Raw genomic sequence first — 16,033 nt, 5'->3', positions numbered from 1 at the left:
GCGTGGCTGAGCTGAGCTGAGCTGAGCGTGGCTGAGCTGAGCGTGGCTGAGCGTGGCTGAGCGTGGCTGAGCTGGGCTGAGCTGAGCTGAGCTGAGCTGGGCTGAGCGTGACTGAGCTGAGCGTGGCTGAGCTGAGCGTGGCTGAGCTGAGCGTCGCGTTGCGTCATTTATCGTTGCTGAGCGCTGCATCACTAGGCGTCGTGTCACTCAGAAATCACAAATTAATAATCAAACATGGAGATCATATTAAACCTCTGCTGCTGTTTTGGAACTTAATTACCCATAATGCTTTGGTGGATGTAAACAGGAAGTTTATTGCTGCTGAGTCTAGTCTCCGCTGACAGTGTTCTGATTAATCTGTGAGCAGCAGTTTGCTCCCACTCACCTGTCCACCAGGTGTCACATCAGAGATCAACATGAACACACCTTTAATTTAAACACTTTATTTGTTTCATGAAATCAATCAATCTTCAGTCTCAACTTTAAATACAACTGTTTTGTCTCAGACAGCTGCTGTGATGTCATGTCGACCCTGTGACATCATGCTGTGATGTCATGTCGACCCTGTGACCTGTGACAGCGTCTCGAGCAGCTGGAAGTAGTTGTACTTGATGTCGTACTCCATGTCGTACCAGAAGTTCACTGCAGAGAAACAAACATGTAGAAAGTTCACAGTATGATTACCCTGATCACATGGTCTATGACATCACTGTTTGTATGTGACCATATTGGTCACATGGTCTATGACATCACTGTTTGTATGTGACCATATTGGTCACATGGTCGACGGCTGAAAGTGAACGTGTCATTCAGGCTCAGGCTGCTTCTCATGTCTCTTATCTGATATCTCCTCGCTCCTCGCTCAAACCAGAAGTAGTTCTGGAGCGGCCATATTGAGTACCGTCTCAAAGCTCTTCGCTGCTCGTGGAGCGAAGATACACGAGAGCAGCCTCCACGTTAGTCTTTTACTGGCTGACACGCCCCCTTATTAGATATCAGTTGCTGATTGGACGCTGCAGCAGCTCGGACTCGTGACACTTCACAACGACGGAGAGGAAGAAGCAAATCTCAAAACATACTTTACAGTAGAAAAGTATTGAAAACAGATTCATTTCTATTAAATGTAATTGAAACAAAGACCTCTCTTGATGATCAGTTATTTCCCTGTTAACTTTTATTACGGATGAATGAATGAATTCAGAGGGAGCAGGAGAGTCGCTCAGCAGGTAACACTTTTTATTCAGTCAGCGTGAGTGATCATCAGTGAGGTCGGGTTTGATCAGCGTGACTGATTTCTATTTACCCTGAAACTGTTAGCCTAATCAATAATGTTTATAGTTCATGAACAGACAGACAGCTGATCAGCGGGGATCAGCTGACGCCGTCATCACCAACAGACGTCGCTGCATGAGACGCTTCAGAGGAAAGGACGTCTCATGTCTCTTAAAAAACATTCCCTACAAATTTCCTCTTTCCTCTCCTTGTTTCCTCTCTCCTCTCATCTCTTCATGCCTCTCTGGTGGGAGGAACTCAGACGCAAGTGAGGGATGCATGGATGCGATTTAAGAGAATTGAGAAGCAGCCTATGAAACATCACAGAAACCTGCACACACAGGTGCTGCGTTCAGGTACCTGCGATGCACCCGTGGGACTGCTGGACGTGGTGGAACCACAGTGACGGCAGGTAGAGCATCTCTCCGGCCTTAACGCAGCAGTGGAGCGGCCGAGCTCTGCGGTACTGAGGGAACCGGTCCAGGTCTGGGTCCAGAGGGTCCAGAGGGATCCAAGGGACCTGGAGTGGAGGAGGAGGTGAACTTAAGTGTTTTCAATAGAGCAGAGAGCACTTAGATTGACGCACATGCCTGAACGCACCTTCTCAGAGTCGCTCTGATCAATGACCTCGAACTCCCCATCGTCCCTCTGATGATACACAGCCGGCTGATACACACCTGTCACACACAGACCAGGTAACCATGATAACTGCCAGATGTATGAGATGAAGGGTGGTTGCTATGGCTACTGTAGTGGACTTGAGGTAGTTGCTATGGTTACCGTAGGGGATGAAGGGTCGGTCTGTGGGCGGCAGCAGGATGAAGTTTTTCTCTCCCGATATCACACAGTAAAGATTCTCATAGTGATCTTTGTGCACTGACGCACGCGTCACACACACACACACACACACACACACACACACACACACACACGTATATAAATATTCATTTATCATACACTAATCTTATTAACAGAGTTTATACATGTCAAACACAGTATCTGTGACGCGTTTAGGTCTTACTGGACGTGACGGCGCTCTCCTCTCCGAGCCAGAAATTGACAGCATCGGGTAACTTCCCTAAAAGAACAAAGATTCATGATTATAAAGAATATTTATTGATGTTAATTATAATTTACGAAGTGATGTTCATGAAGAGGAAACGTGGCCCATGATAAAGACGGATTAAAACAACTTCTCTGATGAAGTGAGATCTGGTGGAAACGCGAGCAAAAAGAAGTTCATCAGTTCTCAGAGAAAATGTCATTCCTGTTCACCGCAGAGAAAACATGAACGGATTCAGAAGATAAACTATATTTGGGCTTCATGCATTTTAATCAGTTACTGTTGTTGTAATTCACCTCCGGGCCACAGGCGGCAGCACTGAGCTCAGGGGTAAGATAGGGCGCCATCTTGGATTTTAAACAGTTTTGAGCCTCCCTGCACTTTGATGAGTTGAGTCTGATAGCAGTAGAAGAGCTCCAGCCGGCTTCCAGTTAACCGGCAGGAGCCCGCGCTCTGCTAACGAGCTAGCATCAGGCTGAGTGTAACTCTTTGTTTCAAACTGTCATCGTACCAAAAGAAAACATCGACGAAACAAAACTGAATGTAGAGTCAAAAGACAAACAAAGCTAAACTTAAATTGTTGTGAGGAGGAAGTCATGAAAATTAAATGTTCTAATTCCTTCATGAAAACAAAGAACTGACGTTTGAACCGAGATTAGAAGGAAAAAAGCATTCGCACCTTTTTCACTGTGATCACAGCAGCTACATACGACGGGTCTATAAAAGCAGAACAGTTTCCACAGCTCACGTGTTTCAGGTTTCAGGATGTGACTCACAGAAAGTGAGCAGAACGCCACCTTTTACAGGTAAATTGGGTTTTTTGGGTTAAAGTTCAAAGTGCCTCTGGATTTTCTGATCTTTAGTAATAAAGACCCCGACATATGTGACACAGAAAAACTGAGGAAACTTTATTCACTGGTAATAAAGGGAGAGCTTAGCTGCTTTGGAGAAGGACTAGATGGTGTTAGCTGCCACTGAAGTCTGGGAGGCGAAGAAACAAGGCTGTGTCATCTGCCAGCTGACTCAGAATCATTCGATGCGTTCATGCGTTCAGGTAGGCAGGAGACATTTCTGTTGCTGTTTGGTAAGCGAGCGACAGGGTTTGTGAGGGATGTAGAGTGACACGAACAGTGGAGTGATATGAGTAGTGGAGCGATACGAGCAGTGGAGCGATACGAGCAGTGGAGCGATACGAACAGTGGAGCGATACGAGCAGTGGAGCGATACGAGCAGTGGAGCGATACGAACAGTGGAGCGATACGAGCAGTGGAGCGATACGAGCAGTGGAGTGATATGAGTAGTGGAGCGATACGAGCAGTGGAGCGATACGAGCAGTGGAGCGATATGAGTAGTGGAGCGATACGAACAGTGGAGCGATACGAACAGTGGAGCGATACGAGCAGTGGAGCGACGTGTGCAGCTTTGGGTTGACTGTAGACCAGTCCTGCTGCTGCGTTCTGGATCCTCTGCAGAGGTTTGAATGTGCGTGCAGGAAGGCCTGCCAGGAGGGAGCTGCAGTAATCAATGTGTGATATCAGGAGAGCCAGTACCAGCAGGTGTGTTGCATGCTTTGGCAGGTAGGGTCTGATCTTCCTGATGTTGTACAGGGCAAATCGACATGACCGAGCAATCAAGGCCTCACTTTCTGCCTCTGATTTCTCCGTTTAGGATCAATAAAATACATCCATCCATCCACTTCACTCTCCCAATTCAAACTCCCAATTACTATACATATTTTCATTTCGAGCTTTGTTCCCAAAATGTCTAATCATTCATTCGCCTTCAGTAATCACTTCTTTATGTTTAAGAACAGTAAATTTAGGGGAAGTGGAGGAAGACGTCAAAGGAATATAAATATGGAGTCAGAGTGGTGAAGGGAAGCCAATAATCAATACGTGACTGACTCGATAGCGACTTGTTGCACCATGTATTAGCTTTCTCTAGTGGATGGGTATCTCTCCATGTATCAGTTCAATGTATGTATGAACATCTTCACTTGAGAACTAGAGGAATCTGAGCACCCTGAAGGCCTCTGTCAGTACGATTATCTAGAACAGTACTAAAGTGGAACGATGGAAGAAATTTAGATCACCAGTGAAGACGTCGTCTTTCTAATCTGTCAACATAATTATTATTCTTGGTCTGTGAGTTAAAGCCAAAAAATATTCACTATGATGTAATTAAAGCTTGCAGTTTCAAGTAGAAGAGTACAAGGAATAATAATGGCCGTCTTTGTCACAGAGATTCAAACTTTTCCACTGAAACGACTTTTCAAAAAGCAAACAGCAGCCGAGCGTTCTGACCCGGGAGGGAGCCCCCGCTGTGACGACTTAGCATCTTGTTCAGCTGACTGAGATTCTTGTAGAAAACAAAAGTCAATATTATGATGTTTGCAAAACAAACAAGTAGCTTTACGTTTCACGTGATTTCTTAGCCCTCGCACGTTTAGTGAAATGACAAAGACATAATGAGTGGAAGGAAAATAAAAAGAGGTCATTCGTTCATAACGTTCTGACGAGCCGCTTGTGTGAAACGATGTTATTATTGATTAATCTGACACATTATCAGGATCAAACAGAGTTATTGTTGCAGCTCTGTGTCTGGTCTGAGCATGCTCAGTAGCGTGGACTCACCGAGCGCCGTGCTCATCCAGGAAACGTGAGGCTCCAGGTCGTCTGTGAGCTCGGGCAGCTCGTCCAGCAGGTTCGAGCACTGCTTCTGTACGTACAACACGCCGCGCTGCTGCACCTGAACACACACACATATAAACACAAACATATGTTTCTAAAGACACACACTGATCACTGCCACCGCTTCGCGCGCTGCTTCCATCCAATCAGGGCACGGTGTGCTCTGTGACTCTCTGCTGTTAAAGCCGCACCTACTCAGCACGCAGACAGAAGTCACGATTCTGCAACAGCAGAGCCTGTTTCTCTCCTGACTGCATTCAGAATCAGATTTCAGTTGACAGACGAGAATTTTTTATCATTATTCTATTGTAACTTTATGAAGGCGTTTACAAGCATTTCCTGGTTGAAAACCAACAACAAAAGCTGGTTATTGTTCATCATCTGTCCACTCACAGCACTGAGCACTGTAGTACTCCCTCCTGCAGGGGGCAGCCGCTCACCTTCCCCTCGATAACATCGAGCACAGCAGAGAAAGTCATCCTCCTCTCTTCAGGCATGACAAAACGATCACCGCTCACCGCATCAGCATAACCATTAGGAGTCAGCGCCACACTGATGACCTTTGACCCCACCTTCCCCCTGCACACAGGAAACACCTGATCACACCCCTCCCACCACAGAAGAAGAGGAGTGCAGGCGTGTGGGCAGGGCTTCCTCACCTCAGGTACTCTGGAGTCCATCTGTTCAGAGCCGGCCAATGGCTGCAGGCGTTGCGGACAATGACAGGCTTGTTGGGAGTGATCCAATCCCTGAAGAAGAGCAGCGGGTCAGGTGACCCTTCCAGATACGGCACGGCCCGGTTCAGGTACAGATCTGAGGTCATCAAGGATCAATAATCAATCACAGATCGATCAGCTGAGTCACCACTGTCAGAGGCAGGTAGAGGTACCTGTAGTATTATCAGTACTTAGTACAGTAGTATGAGTAACAGTACTCTGATGAGTTCCATGAGAACACTTTAATAAATGCACGTAACAAGCTCCTCAGGTGCTCACAGGAGGAACACAAGTACTGCTAAACACCTGTTACAGTAGTATCAGGCGTACCTGTAAGTAGTATTAGTAGTATTTGTTGCAGGTGGTAGTAAAAAAGTACTGTCAGTATCAGGAGTAGTAACACGTAGTTATAATAGTAGTACTCGGGTCAACAGCAGTAATGCTGTGTATTAATATTTGTATCAGAAGCTGCAGGAACATATAAGGACCTGTAGTAGTGATAGTACAAGTAGATGTAACAGTTCAAGATGCTTTTATAAGAACAGCACCAGTAGAACTACAATAGAGCTAGCAAGAGAACTACAGCAGAGCTAGCAAGAGAACTACAGCAGAGCTATCAAGAGAACTACAGTAGAATTAGCAAGAGAACTACAGCAGAGCTAGCAAGAGAACTACAGTAGAACTACAGCAGAACTGCAGTAGAATTAGCAATAGAGCTACAGTAGAGCTACAGTAGAACTAGCAAGAGAACTACAGCAGAGCTATCAAGAGAACTACAGTAGAACTAGCAAGAGAACTACAGCAGAGCTAGCAAGAGAACTACAGTAGAACTAGCAAGAGAACTACAGCAGAGCTAGCAAGAGAACTACAGCAGAGCTAGCAAGAGAACTACAGTAGAACTACAGCAGAACTGCAGTAGAATTAGCAATAGAGCTACAGTAGAGCTACAGTAGAGTTAGCAAGAGAACTAGAGCTAGCAGTAGAACTACAGTAGCGCTACAGTATGAGCTAACACTAACATCTCAATACTACAGTGGTGCTGCTTAAATGACGGTCCTCCTCTCACCGTGAGCCTCCAGAGCAAACTCGGTCAGATGTTTCTTTACGAACTCCATTTTGTTTTACGTCATCATCGATCTCTAACCGGAAGTCATATATCAGATGTCTGATCACTCATCAGCCCCGATCTTATCAAGAACTGTTCACTTCACTGCAGTGAGACACCTCAGAACTCACGGGGCCATACTACTGTGTTTACACCCGGTGCGCACGCGCAGAGCTCCGTTCCTTTAGTGTTTGAGGGGAGTATGTCTCTCCCTGCAGGAGGGAGGCCGGACTGCAGTTAAAACAGAATCACTGGCTGCTTCCCAAGTCTCTTAAATTGCATCCATGCTCCCTTCACTTGCGTCGTTCACTTGCGTCTTAGTCCCTCCCACCAGAGATGCATGGAGAGACGCGAGGAAACCAAGAGAGGAGAGAGGAAACGAGGGAACGTTTTTTAAGAGACATGAGACGTCCTTCGATGAAGCGTCACGTGCTGCGACGTCCGTTTGTGATGATCGCGTCAGCTGATCACCGCTGGATCAGCTGTCAGTCTGCTTTAACAGCTGTTTGTGTCTGCACACATGTGCTCTGTATTAATTCTAATAAAACGCACAGTAACAGTGTTTCCTCTCTGTAACCTGTTACCTGTGTAACAAACACCTGCACATGAAGAACAGGCTGCAGTCTGTGTTCCTGCTGCAGAGCCAGACGGACATTTCCTACAGCACTGTGTCTTTATATTATTTGTTCATTATTTACATTTGTGATCACTGATCATCTGATCTGAGTTAATTATTTAATCAGCCCAAATACTGTCTGTTCATGAACTATGAACATTATTGATTAGGCTCAAAGTTTCAGGATAAATAGAAATCACGTCACGCTGATCAAACCCGACCTCACTGATGATCACTCTCACACGTAGTGTTACCTGCTGACAGAGAGACTCTCCTGCTCCCTCTGAATTCATTCATTCATCTGTAATAAAAGTTAGCAGGGAAATAACTGATCATGACGAGAGGTATTTCTTTAGATTACATTTAATAGAAATTATTCTGTTTTTGCCACTTTTGATTTTTAGACAATTAACTTATTTTTACTCAGATGTTGACTCAGACAACAAAAAACAAATCTGCAGTTATTCACTGCATTTTATATATGTTACGACAAGATATGATCATTATTTCGTTCTAAACGATCTCAGGTCGTCAGATACCAACTCATTATACCGACGTTGTTTATAGTCTGTTTCAAGGCGCCCTGTAAAGTCTGTTTTAAGGTCCGCTTCTTCCTCCCTGCGATATGAAACTCTGGTGATGTTGTGAAGTTTCACATAAGTCCGATCTGCTGCAGCGTCCAATCACTAACTGATCTGTAATAAGGGGGCGTGTCGGCCAGTAAAAGACTTCCGTAGAGGCTGCTCTCGTGTATCCTCGCTTATCGCTCCTCGGAACTCCCTCCTCTCTCCTCGCTCCTCGCTCCTCCGAGCAGCGATAAGAGCTTTGAGACGGTCCTCAATATGGCGGCTCCGGAACTACTTCCGGTTCGGGCGAGGAGCGAGGAGCGAGGAGCTATCAAATAAGAGACTTGGGAAGCAGCCTCTGACACACCTGCTGTCAATCAGAGACGTGAAGCAGCTGAATGTGTTTAAATGAGTCTGAAGCTGCAAACAGGAACTTTAAATCTTCACTGAAGGACTCTGATGTGTATAAACTGGAGACCAATGTGAACTACATTTTAATTTAGAAAACACTTAGATTTTTGTTCCCACATTAGATATAAGCTTACATCTTTATTTGTATGTTTAATTAGTAAAATTATCGGAAACATCACAGTGGTTAGCCTCAGAGAGCTAACAGCGAGCTACCGTTTGAACAAACATCATAAAAAGTATAAAAACAGGACTTTATCGAGGGGTGACACACTGAAAGCAGCAGTGAGAGGCCGTCTGATCACAGTCTGATGATTGGGGATTGGATGCAGCTGTGCAGCTGCTTGCCTGGAATCAGGTCCTGGAAGGTCCTGGATCAGGCCTGGAGGTTCTTCAGTCATGGATGAGTCGGCGTTGGAGCGTTACTTTGATGATTCCATTGCAAATGTGAGTGAACCTGCTCCGTTTGAACATTCAAAACTTTATTAAAAACAGGGTATTAAACATTAATTGAGACCACAGAAGTGAAAGCTCCTGTCTGAATCATAGATCTCTACAGATTAATCCTGTTTTACATGATGCGGTTTTATTAACCTATTTAGTCAGAATCATTTATTTGGCAACAGATGCATTACTCCGTCAGAGAAACAGAGAACCCGACAGAAACATGATGTGCTGATGTTCACATGTTGAAGTCTTAGAAAAGAGAACTCAATATTTCTTCATGTTAAAGTAAAAAACACGTTTTATGAGCAGCTTCTGTTTGGAGTCAGTGTTTCTAAATATGAAACCAGAACCTCTTTAAAATTGCTGTTCTCTAGTAGAGAGTTAATCCTCTCCGATCAGGAGACTGTGCAGCACCTGAAGCATGTCTATGAATAAAGTTATAGATAGTTTGTATATGTATGTACAGTGTCTTATTTATATACCGTGTGTATATTTGTGTCCAGTATATTCTGGTCCAAAGTGTCAGTTTAGTTTATTTAATGTTAATGAGCTGTGATCCTCTCACTGTGTTTACTACAAACAAAAGAGCTGTTATTATTATTCATATTCATTATTATATTGATACTAAGATTAATATAACATGCCTCTGGACGTTGTCTCCTGCAGGACTCTAGCTTCCTGTTAGGGGAGGAGCTGGGCCTCCAAAGCCCCGCCCATCCCTCACAGGACCCCGCCCCCTCCATTCAGGACTCCTCTCTCCTGTCGGTGAAGGCAGGGGCTGGCGGGGAGGCGGGGGGGGAGCTGGACCTCAGCTTCCTGCCTGATGACCTCAGCTCGCAGGACGAGCCAAGTCGTCATGGTGACACAGGTATGACATCACTGCTTTCTTTTCAGTACACTTTATTGAAACAGACGATGCAACATGTGGGTATAATGAGCTCAAACAGCTGATTATCTACAGAAGCAGCACCAAAGATCGGTCTGGTGGTCTAAATAAATAAATCATCATGTGTTCTGTGTCAGCCAACAGTCAGACTGCAGCTCTGAACGAGTCTCAGGACAGTGGCATCTTTACGGACTTCAACTCCCAGGAGTCCACAGCAGACGCAGCAGGTGATCAGCAGGCGGTGTCACTGTCGGGGCTGGTGACCGGGGCTTCCCCCTTCTGTCCCATGACCCCCATGACCCCCATGACCCCAGTGACCCCTGTGACTGAGAGGTCAGGCATCATCCCACAGTTACAGTGAGTGACTGCTGAGTAAACTTTATCTATATAACCAATACTTTATCTGTAATTCACCTGGAGTACCGATAATTCAATGGTGTGTGTGTGTGTGTGTGTGTGTGTGTGTGTGTGTGTGTGTGTGTGTGTGTGTGTGTGTGTGTGTGTGTGTGTGTGTGTGTGTGTGTGTGTGTGTGTGTGTGTGTGTGTGTGTGTGTGTGTGTGTAGAAACATTGTCTCCACAGTGAACCTGGGCTGTCCTCTGGATCTGAAGTTTATCGCCCTGCAGGCCAGAAATGCAGAATACAACCCGAAGGTGTGTGTGTGGTACAAAGTGCATTCACCTTTCCCCTCTGAGTGTAGCTGTTAGAAGCATTATAGCAGTACTGCAGTAGTATAGAGTATTATTGTATTAGTAGTATTGTTAGAAGTATTATAGTTTTAGTATTGTGGTATAGAGTATTATTGTAAGAGATAAAAGTGTTAGTTGTGTTGTGCCCACAGTTATATCCTATCATCGGTCATGTGATGGTCATGTGATGGTCATGTGATCATCTGTTTCTTCGTCTGTTTCAGCGTTTTGCTGCTGTCATCATGAGAATCAGAGAACCAAGAACCACAGCGCTGATCTTCAGCTCAGGGAAGATGGTCTGTACAGGAGCCAAGAGGTCTGTCTACCTGTCTGTCTGTTCACCCGTCTGTTCACCTGTCTGTCTTTCTACCTGTCTGTTCTTCTGTCTGGTCACCTGTCTCCTCCTCACTTATTCCCTCATCTGTCTTCTCTTCCTCTGTCTCCTCCACCTGTCTCTCATCACCCATCTCCTCCTTCCCTCTCCCCTCCCGTCTCCTCCTCTGTCTGCTCTGAGCACGTGCAGTGAGGAGCAGTCTCGTTTAGCAGCCAGGAAGTACGCCCGCGTGGTTCAGAAGCTGGGCTTCCCCGCTCGCTTCCTGGACTTTAAGATCCAGAACATGGTGGCTAGCTGCGACGTGTGCTTCCCCATCAGACTGGAGGGGCTGGTCCTCACACACCAACAGTTCAGCAGGTACACTCACCTGAGCTTTGCACAAAGTCTGGATGCTGCTTTTTATGGCGCAGGGAAAAGCACAAAATTAAGACTATTGAGAGGCAGAGGGAGGCTATATCTTTGCCGAAGCCATCTACTGATCTGGCCAACGATAAGCCAGCGCAGGTAACTGAAAAGCCGCCTATTCATTCGACCAGGGCGGCACGTCATGCGTCTTACATAGCAATAGGCGACTAGCATGGCGAAGCTAGCAACATTATCCATAAATTGGACTGGTCTTCTTCTGCTGTTGTATTTCAGTGGCGTATTGGAGCCAAATGTGCCGCGTTACCGCCACCAACAGGACACACGTGAGTGTATGAGTTCAGTTTGTCCGAGCTGGATGTTGATCTGTGGTTGCATAGAGGGACTGGCTGGGATGACGAGGAGCTCAGTCTTGGATAGGTTGAGCTGAAGGTGGCGTTCTTTCATCCATTTAGAGATATCAGCAAGGCATGACGAGATACGTGCCGAGGCTGTAGTGTCGTCTGGTGGGAATGACAGGAAGAGCTGGGTATCGTCTGCATAGCAATGGTATGAGAAACCATGGGAGCGGATGACTGCACCTAGTGAGGTGGTATATAATGAGAAGAGAGCCCATCACTAAACAGAGCTTGTTTCGAGACGGGCCTTTATGACCTTTACTGCAGCGGGATCAGGCCTGTATTAGAGACAGGCCTTTGTTTGAAGCCTCTTTGTTTTCTGATCAACTCCAGTTTGTCCTGTTAAAGTTACTGTATTGCACTGCTAATACTTCCTGTTCAAATTTCAAGACTGAAAAAAAGGATGTTTCAGGAGACAGAGGCTACCTCAACAAGGCTTTTATTGTGACAACTTTGCAGGAACATGTAGTAAAAAGATCTTAATTTGATGGTTCCCAAATAGCACATCACCTTTTGCTGCTCCGACCCTGTGCCACCTGATATAACTACTACATAAGTACAGTTTGTATGCAACATTAACATTAAGTGTTGATGAACATGTAACAGACACCAGGTGTCGTTTTACTGACGAATTACAGACGTGGTGATTCTGAGACATTTATGAATGAACAGGACACACGTGGGATTTATCTCGATTCTTTTAATTAGTCCATTTGTTCCTAAGACAAAGTGTTTCCTCTTTCCTTTGCTGACAGTTTATGTACAGTATTGCTGCTTAGAACACGCCGATCCAATGGGTTGCTATGTTAGACGCATGACTTGCCGCCCTGGTCGAAAGAGTAGACGGCTTCTCATTTACCACCGCCAGCCTCTCAGTTACCTGTGCTGGCTTATCATTGGCTAGATCAGTAGCTGGCTTCGGCAAGGATGTAGCCTCCTTCGTCCTCTCCATAGTCTTAATTTTGTCCTGTTCCCTGCACCATAGCTTTATGTTCACCTGTCACTCAGGTTAACAAAGTGTTTATAAATAACCTCTCAAAGAGCTTCCTGTAAGCTCAGGGTTAGCTTCTAGTTCCTGTTAGCTTCTAGTTCCTGTTAGCTTGTGGTTTTGGTTCTGGTGATTCTTATCTTAAATAAAAAGCTAAATTTAAACTCGGCTTCTCTTCATATTTGTATTCTGTGTTTTTTCTCAGTTACGAGCCAGAGCTGTTTCCTGGTCTGATCTACCGTATGGTGAAGCCTCGCATTGTCCTGCTCATCTTTGTGTCGGGGAAAGTGGTTCTGACCGGTAATCAAACCACACGACATGTTATGTTACATGTTATGTTTGTGTTTACAAAGTTTAGTGATCGGACACTGGTGCTGACAGGAAGTGCACAGGGTGTTTTTTTTGTTTTTTTAATATTAATCATCATCAGCATCAACAAGGTCAATATAGTCATCATCATGAATATCCTAATCAACATCAACAACATCCTCCATGTCATCATCATTAATAGCATCAACATCATAAAGACATAAAGCAGGAGTGTAGACCTGGATGAGGGCGTTCAGGTAGGCAGGCGCCATTTTTGTTCCTTCTTGGTAAGCGAGCAGCAGGGTTTGAATTTGATGTGAGCGATACGAGCAGTGGAGGGATACGAGCAGTGGAGGGATACGAGCAGTGGAGTGATACGAGCAGTGGAGGGATACGAACAGTGGAGTGATACGAACAGTGGAGGGATACGAGCAGTGGAGGGATACGAACAGTGGAGTGATACGAGCAGTGGAGTGATACGAGCAGTGGAGGGATACGAGCAGTGGGGTGATACGAGCAGTGGAGTGACGTGTGCAGCTTTGGGTTGACTGTAGACCAGTCCTGCTGCTGCGTTCTGGATCCTCTGCTGAGGTTTGAATGTGCAGGAAGGCCTGCCAGGAGGGAGCTGCAGTAATCAATGTGTGATATCAGGAGAGCCAGTACCAGCAGGTGTGTTGCATGCTCTGACAGGTAGGGTCTGATCTTCCTGATGTTGTACAGGGCAAATCGACATGACCGAGCAATCGAGGCCTCATGAACCTTAAAGATGAGCTGGTTGTCATCATGACGCACAGGCTCCGGGTAGACTCAGTGGGTATGAGTTCAGTTTGTCCGAGCTGGATGTTGATCTGTGGTTGCATAGAGGGACTGGCTGGGATGACGAGGAGCTCAGTCTTGGATAGGTTGAGCTGAAGGTGGCGTTCTTTCATCCATTTAGAGATATCAGCAAGGCATGACGAGATACGTGCCAAGGCTGTAGTGTCGTCTGGTGGGAATGACAGGAAGAGCTGGGTATCGTCTGCATAGCAATGGTATGAGAAACCATGGGAGCGGATGACTGCACCTAGTGAGGTGGTATATAATGAGAAGAGAGCCCATCACTAAACAGAGCTTGTTTCGAGACGGGCCTTTATGACCTTTACTGCAGCGGGATCAGGCCTGTATTAGAGACAGGCCTTTGTTTGAAGCCTCTTTGTTTTCTGATCAACTCCAGTTTGTCCTGTTAAAGTTACTGTATTGCACTGCTAATACTTCCTGTTCAAATTTCAAGACTGAAAAAAAGGATGTTTCAGGAGACAGAGGCTACCTCAACAAGGCTTTTATTGTGACAACTTTGCAGGAACATGTAGTAAAAAGATCTTAATTTGATGGTTCCCAAATAGCACATCACCTTTTGCTGCTCCGACCCTGTGCCACCTGATATAACTACTACATAAGTACAGTTTGTATGCAACATTAACATTAAGTGTTGATGAACATGTAACAGACACCAGGTGTCGTTTTACTGACGAATTACAGACGTGGTGATTCTGAGACATTTATGAATGAAGTTAATAATTCTGTGGTCGTTTGTTGAATTACAGGAGCTAAAGAAAGAGCTGAGATCTACGAGGCGTTTGAGAACATTTATCCGATCCTGAGAGGCTTCAGGAAACAGTGAGGCTGACCTCTGACATTACTTCCTGTTGAAAACAGAAGTCATAAATCAATGACTGTATATACAGATGGACGACGCGTCTCCATCTGCTCCCATTGTACGTAATCGATGCCAAAACAGCCCTGTGATGGGCGCTGCCATCTTGCGATGGTGACGTCATACGGAGCCAGAGTCTGCGCAGTAGAGATCGGCGAGTGAAGCGGCCGTAGCCACTTCCGCTAACCCAAACACACACTTAACTTACTGAAAGAACAGCAAGGATCCCACACGCCGGCGTGTTTAACAGCAGAACAGCTTCTTGTGTTGGTCTGAGGTTAAAGTTCACAGGTGTGGAAACTTCAATGACTGTAGTGATTGTTTTAGTTACGTTTCCTCTCGCGGATCGTCCTCCACTCTGCTCACCCGGAACTGATCGGCTGCAGGAGCCGAATTTGTGAACAGAGCTGTCAATCATCATTTTGACAGCATCAAATAACTAATTAAAAAAAACTTGTCAGACAAATGAACACTTGGACGTAAATCAGCAGGATAAGAACTAACTATAATGACAGAAACCATGTTGAGAAAAATGTATTTGACTTGTATTTTGATTTTATAGTTTGACTCATGTCCCATCTGTTAACATGGAGAAGGCGGGCTTTATGAGCTATACTGCAGCCAGTCAGCAGGGGGCGCCCAAAATGTTTTGGCTTCACTTTAAGGGAGCTGTCATGTCGTCCATCTTTTTATACAGTCTGTGTCATAAATAAGTATGTATGCTTTATTTTGAAAAACATGGATGGTCAAAGAGCTGCTGTTTGTTTTAGAGGCTCTGAATGTTCAAACATCCTGAAGGAAAATAAAAGTTCACTTATGTTATTGACAATCTCTGATCTGTGGATGGATGGATGGATGGATGAGTGGATGGATGAGTAGATGGATGGATGAGTGGATGGATGAGTGGATGGATGGATGGATGAGTAGATGGATGGATGGATGGATGGATGAGTAGATGGATGGATGAGTAGATGGATGAGTGGATGGATGGATGGATGAGTAGATGGATGAGTGGATGGATGGATGGATGAGTGGATGGATGAGTAGATGGATGGATGAGTGGATGGATGAGTGGATGGATGGATGGATGAGTAGATGGATGGATGGATGGATGGATGAGTAGATGGATGGATGAGTAGATGGATGGATGGATGAGTGGGTGGATGGATGAGTAAATGGATGGATGAGTAGATGGATGAGTAGATGGATGGATGGATGAGTGGATGGATGAGTAGATGGATGAGTAGATGGATGAGTAGATGGATGAGTAGATGGATGAGTAGATGGATGGATGGATGGATGAGTGGATGGATGGATGGATGGATGGATGGATGAGTAGATGGATGGATGAGTGGATGGATGGATGGATGGACGAGAGGATGGATGGATGGATGGACGAGTGGATGGATGGATGAGTAGATGGATGGATGAGTGAATGGATGAGTAGATGGATGGATGAGTGGATGGATGGATGGATGAGTGGATGGATGG

At 45.4% G+C, this 16,033-nt stretch overlaps 2 protein-coding genes across 2 annotated transcripts; one reads left to right on the top strand and one right to left on the bottom strand.

Moving 5' to 3' along the window:
- Positions 1-446: 446 nt before the first annotated feature.
- Positions 447-6,991, bottom strand: jmjd7 (jumonji domain containing 7). Its single transcript, XM_069661940.1, has 9 exons — positions 6,808-6,991; positions 5,685-5,838; positions 5,466-5,604; positions 4,969-5,083; positions 2,294-2,350; positions 2,053-2,148; positions 1,873-1,949; positions 1,633-1,792; positions 447-642 (listed from the first exon to the last, which is right to left on the bottom strand). Exons 1-9 carry the CDS (start codon positions 6,854-6,856, stop codon positions 554-556), a joined length of 936 nt encoding a protein of 311 aa, XP_069518041.1. The 5' UTR covers positions 6,857-6,991; the 3' UTR covers positions 447-553.
- Positions 6,992-8,835: 1,844 nt separating this feature from the next.
- Positions 8,836-14,509, top strand: tbpl2 (TATA box binding protein like 2). Its single transcript, XM_069661885.1, has 8 exons — positions 8,836-8,883; positions 9,550-9,751; positions 9,907-10,126; positions 10,334-10,421; positions 10,682-10,773; positions 10,981-11,148; positions 12,746-12,840; positions 14,433-14,509. The coding sequence occupies exons 1-8, from the start codon at positions 8,836-8,838 to the stop codon at positions 14,507-14,509; spliced, it is 990 nt and encodes a 329-aa protein (XP_069517986.1).
- The last annotated feature ends 1,524 nt before the right edge of the window (positions 14,510-16,033 follow it).

Source organism: Semicossyphus pulcher, unplaced genomic scaffold, assembly GCF_022749685.1.
Source record: "Semicossyphus pulcher isolate SPU_LCO1_2020_fin unplaced genomic scaffold, fSemPul1.0.p SCAF_14, whole genome shotgun sequence".
In the NCBI taxonomy this organism is placed as follows: Eukaryota; Metazoa; Chordata; class Actinopteri; order Labriformes; family Labridae; genus Semicossyphus; species Semicossyphus pulcher.
This window is presented reverse-complemented; position numbering and strand designations above follow the sequence as displayed.

Coding starts and splice junctions, on each gene's coding strand:
- jmjd7 (XM_069661940.1), bottom strand. CDS start 6,856: ATGGAGTTCGTAAAGAAACATCTGACCGAGTTTGCTCTGGAGGCTCAC. Junction 5,084..5,465: donor TCGATGTTATCGAGGGGAAG/GTGAGCGGCTGC, acceptor GTGTGTGTTCAG/GTGCAGCAGCGCGGCGTGTT. Junction 1,793..1,872: donor ATCAGAGCGACTCTGAGAAG/GTGCGTTCAGGC, acceptor CCTCCACTCCAG/GTCCCTTGGATCCCTCTGGA.
- tbpl2 (XM_069661885.1), top strand. CDS start 8,836: ATGGATGAGTCGGCGTTGGAGCGTTACTTTGATGATTCCATTGCAAAT. Junction 10,127..10,333: donor GGCATCATCCCACAGTTACA/GTGAGTGACTGC, acceptor GTGTGTGTGTAG/AAACATTGTCTCCACAGTGA. Junction 12,841..14,432: donor GGGGAAAGTGGTTCTGACCG/GTAATCAAACCA, acceptor GTTGAATTACAG/GAGCTAAAGAAAGAGCTGAG.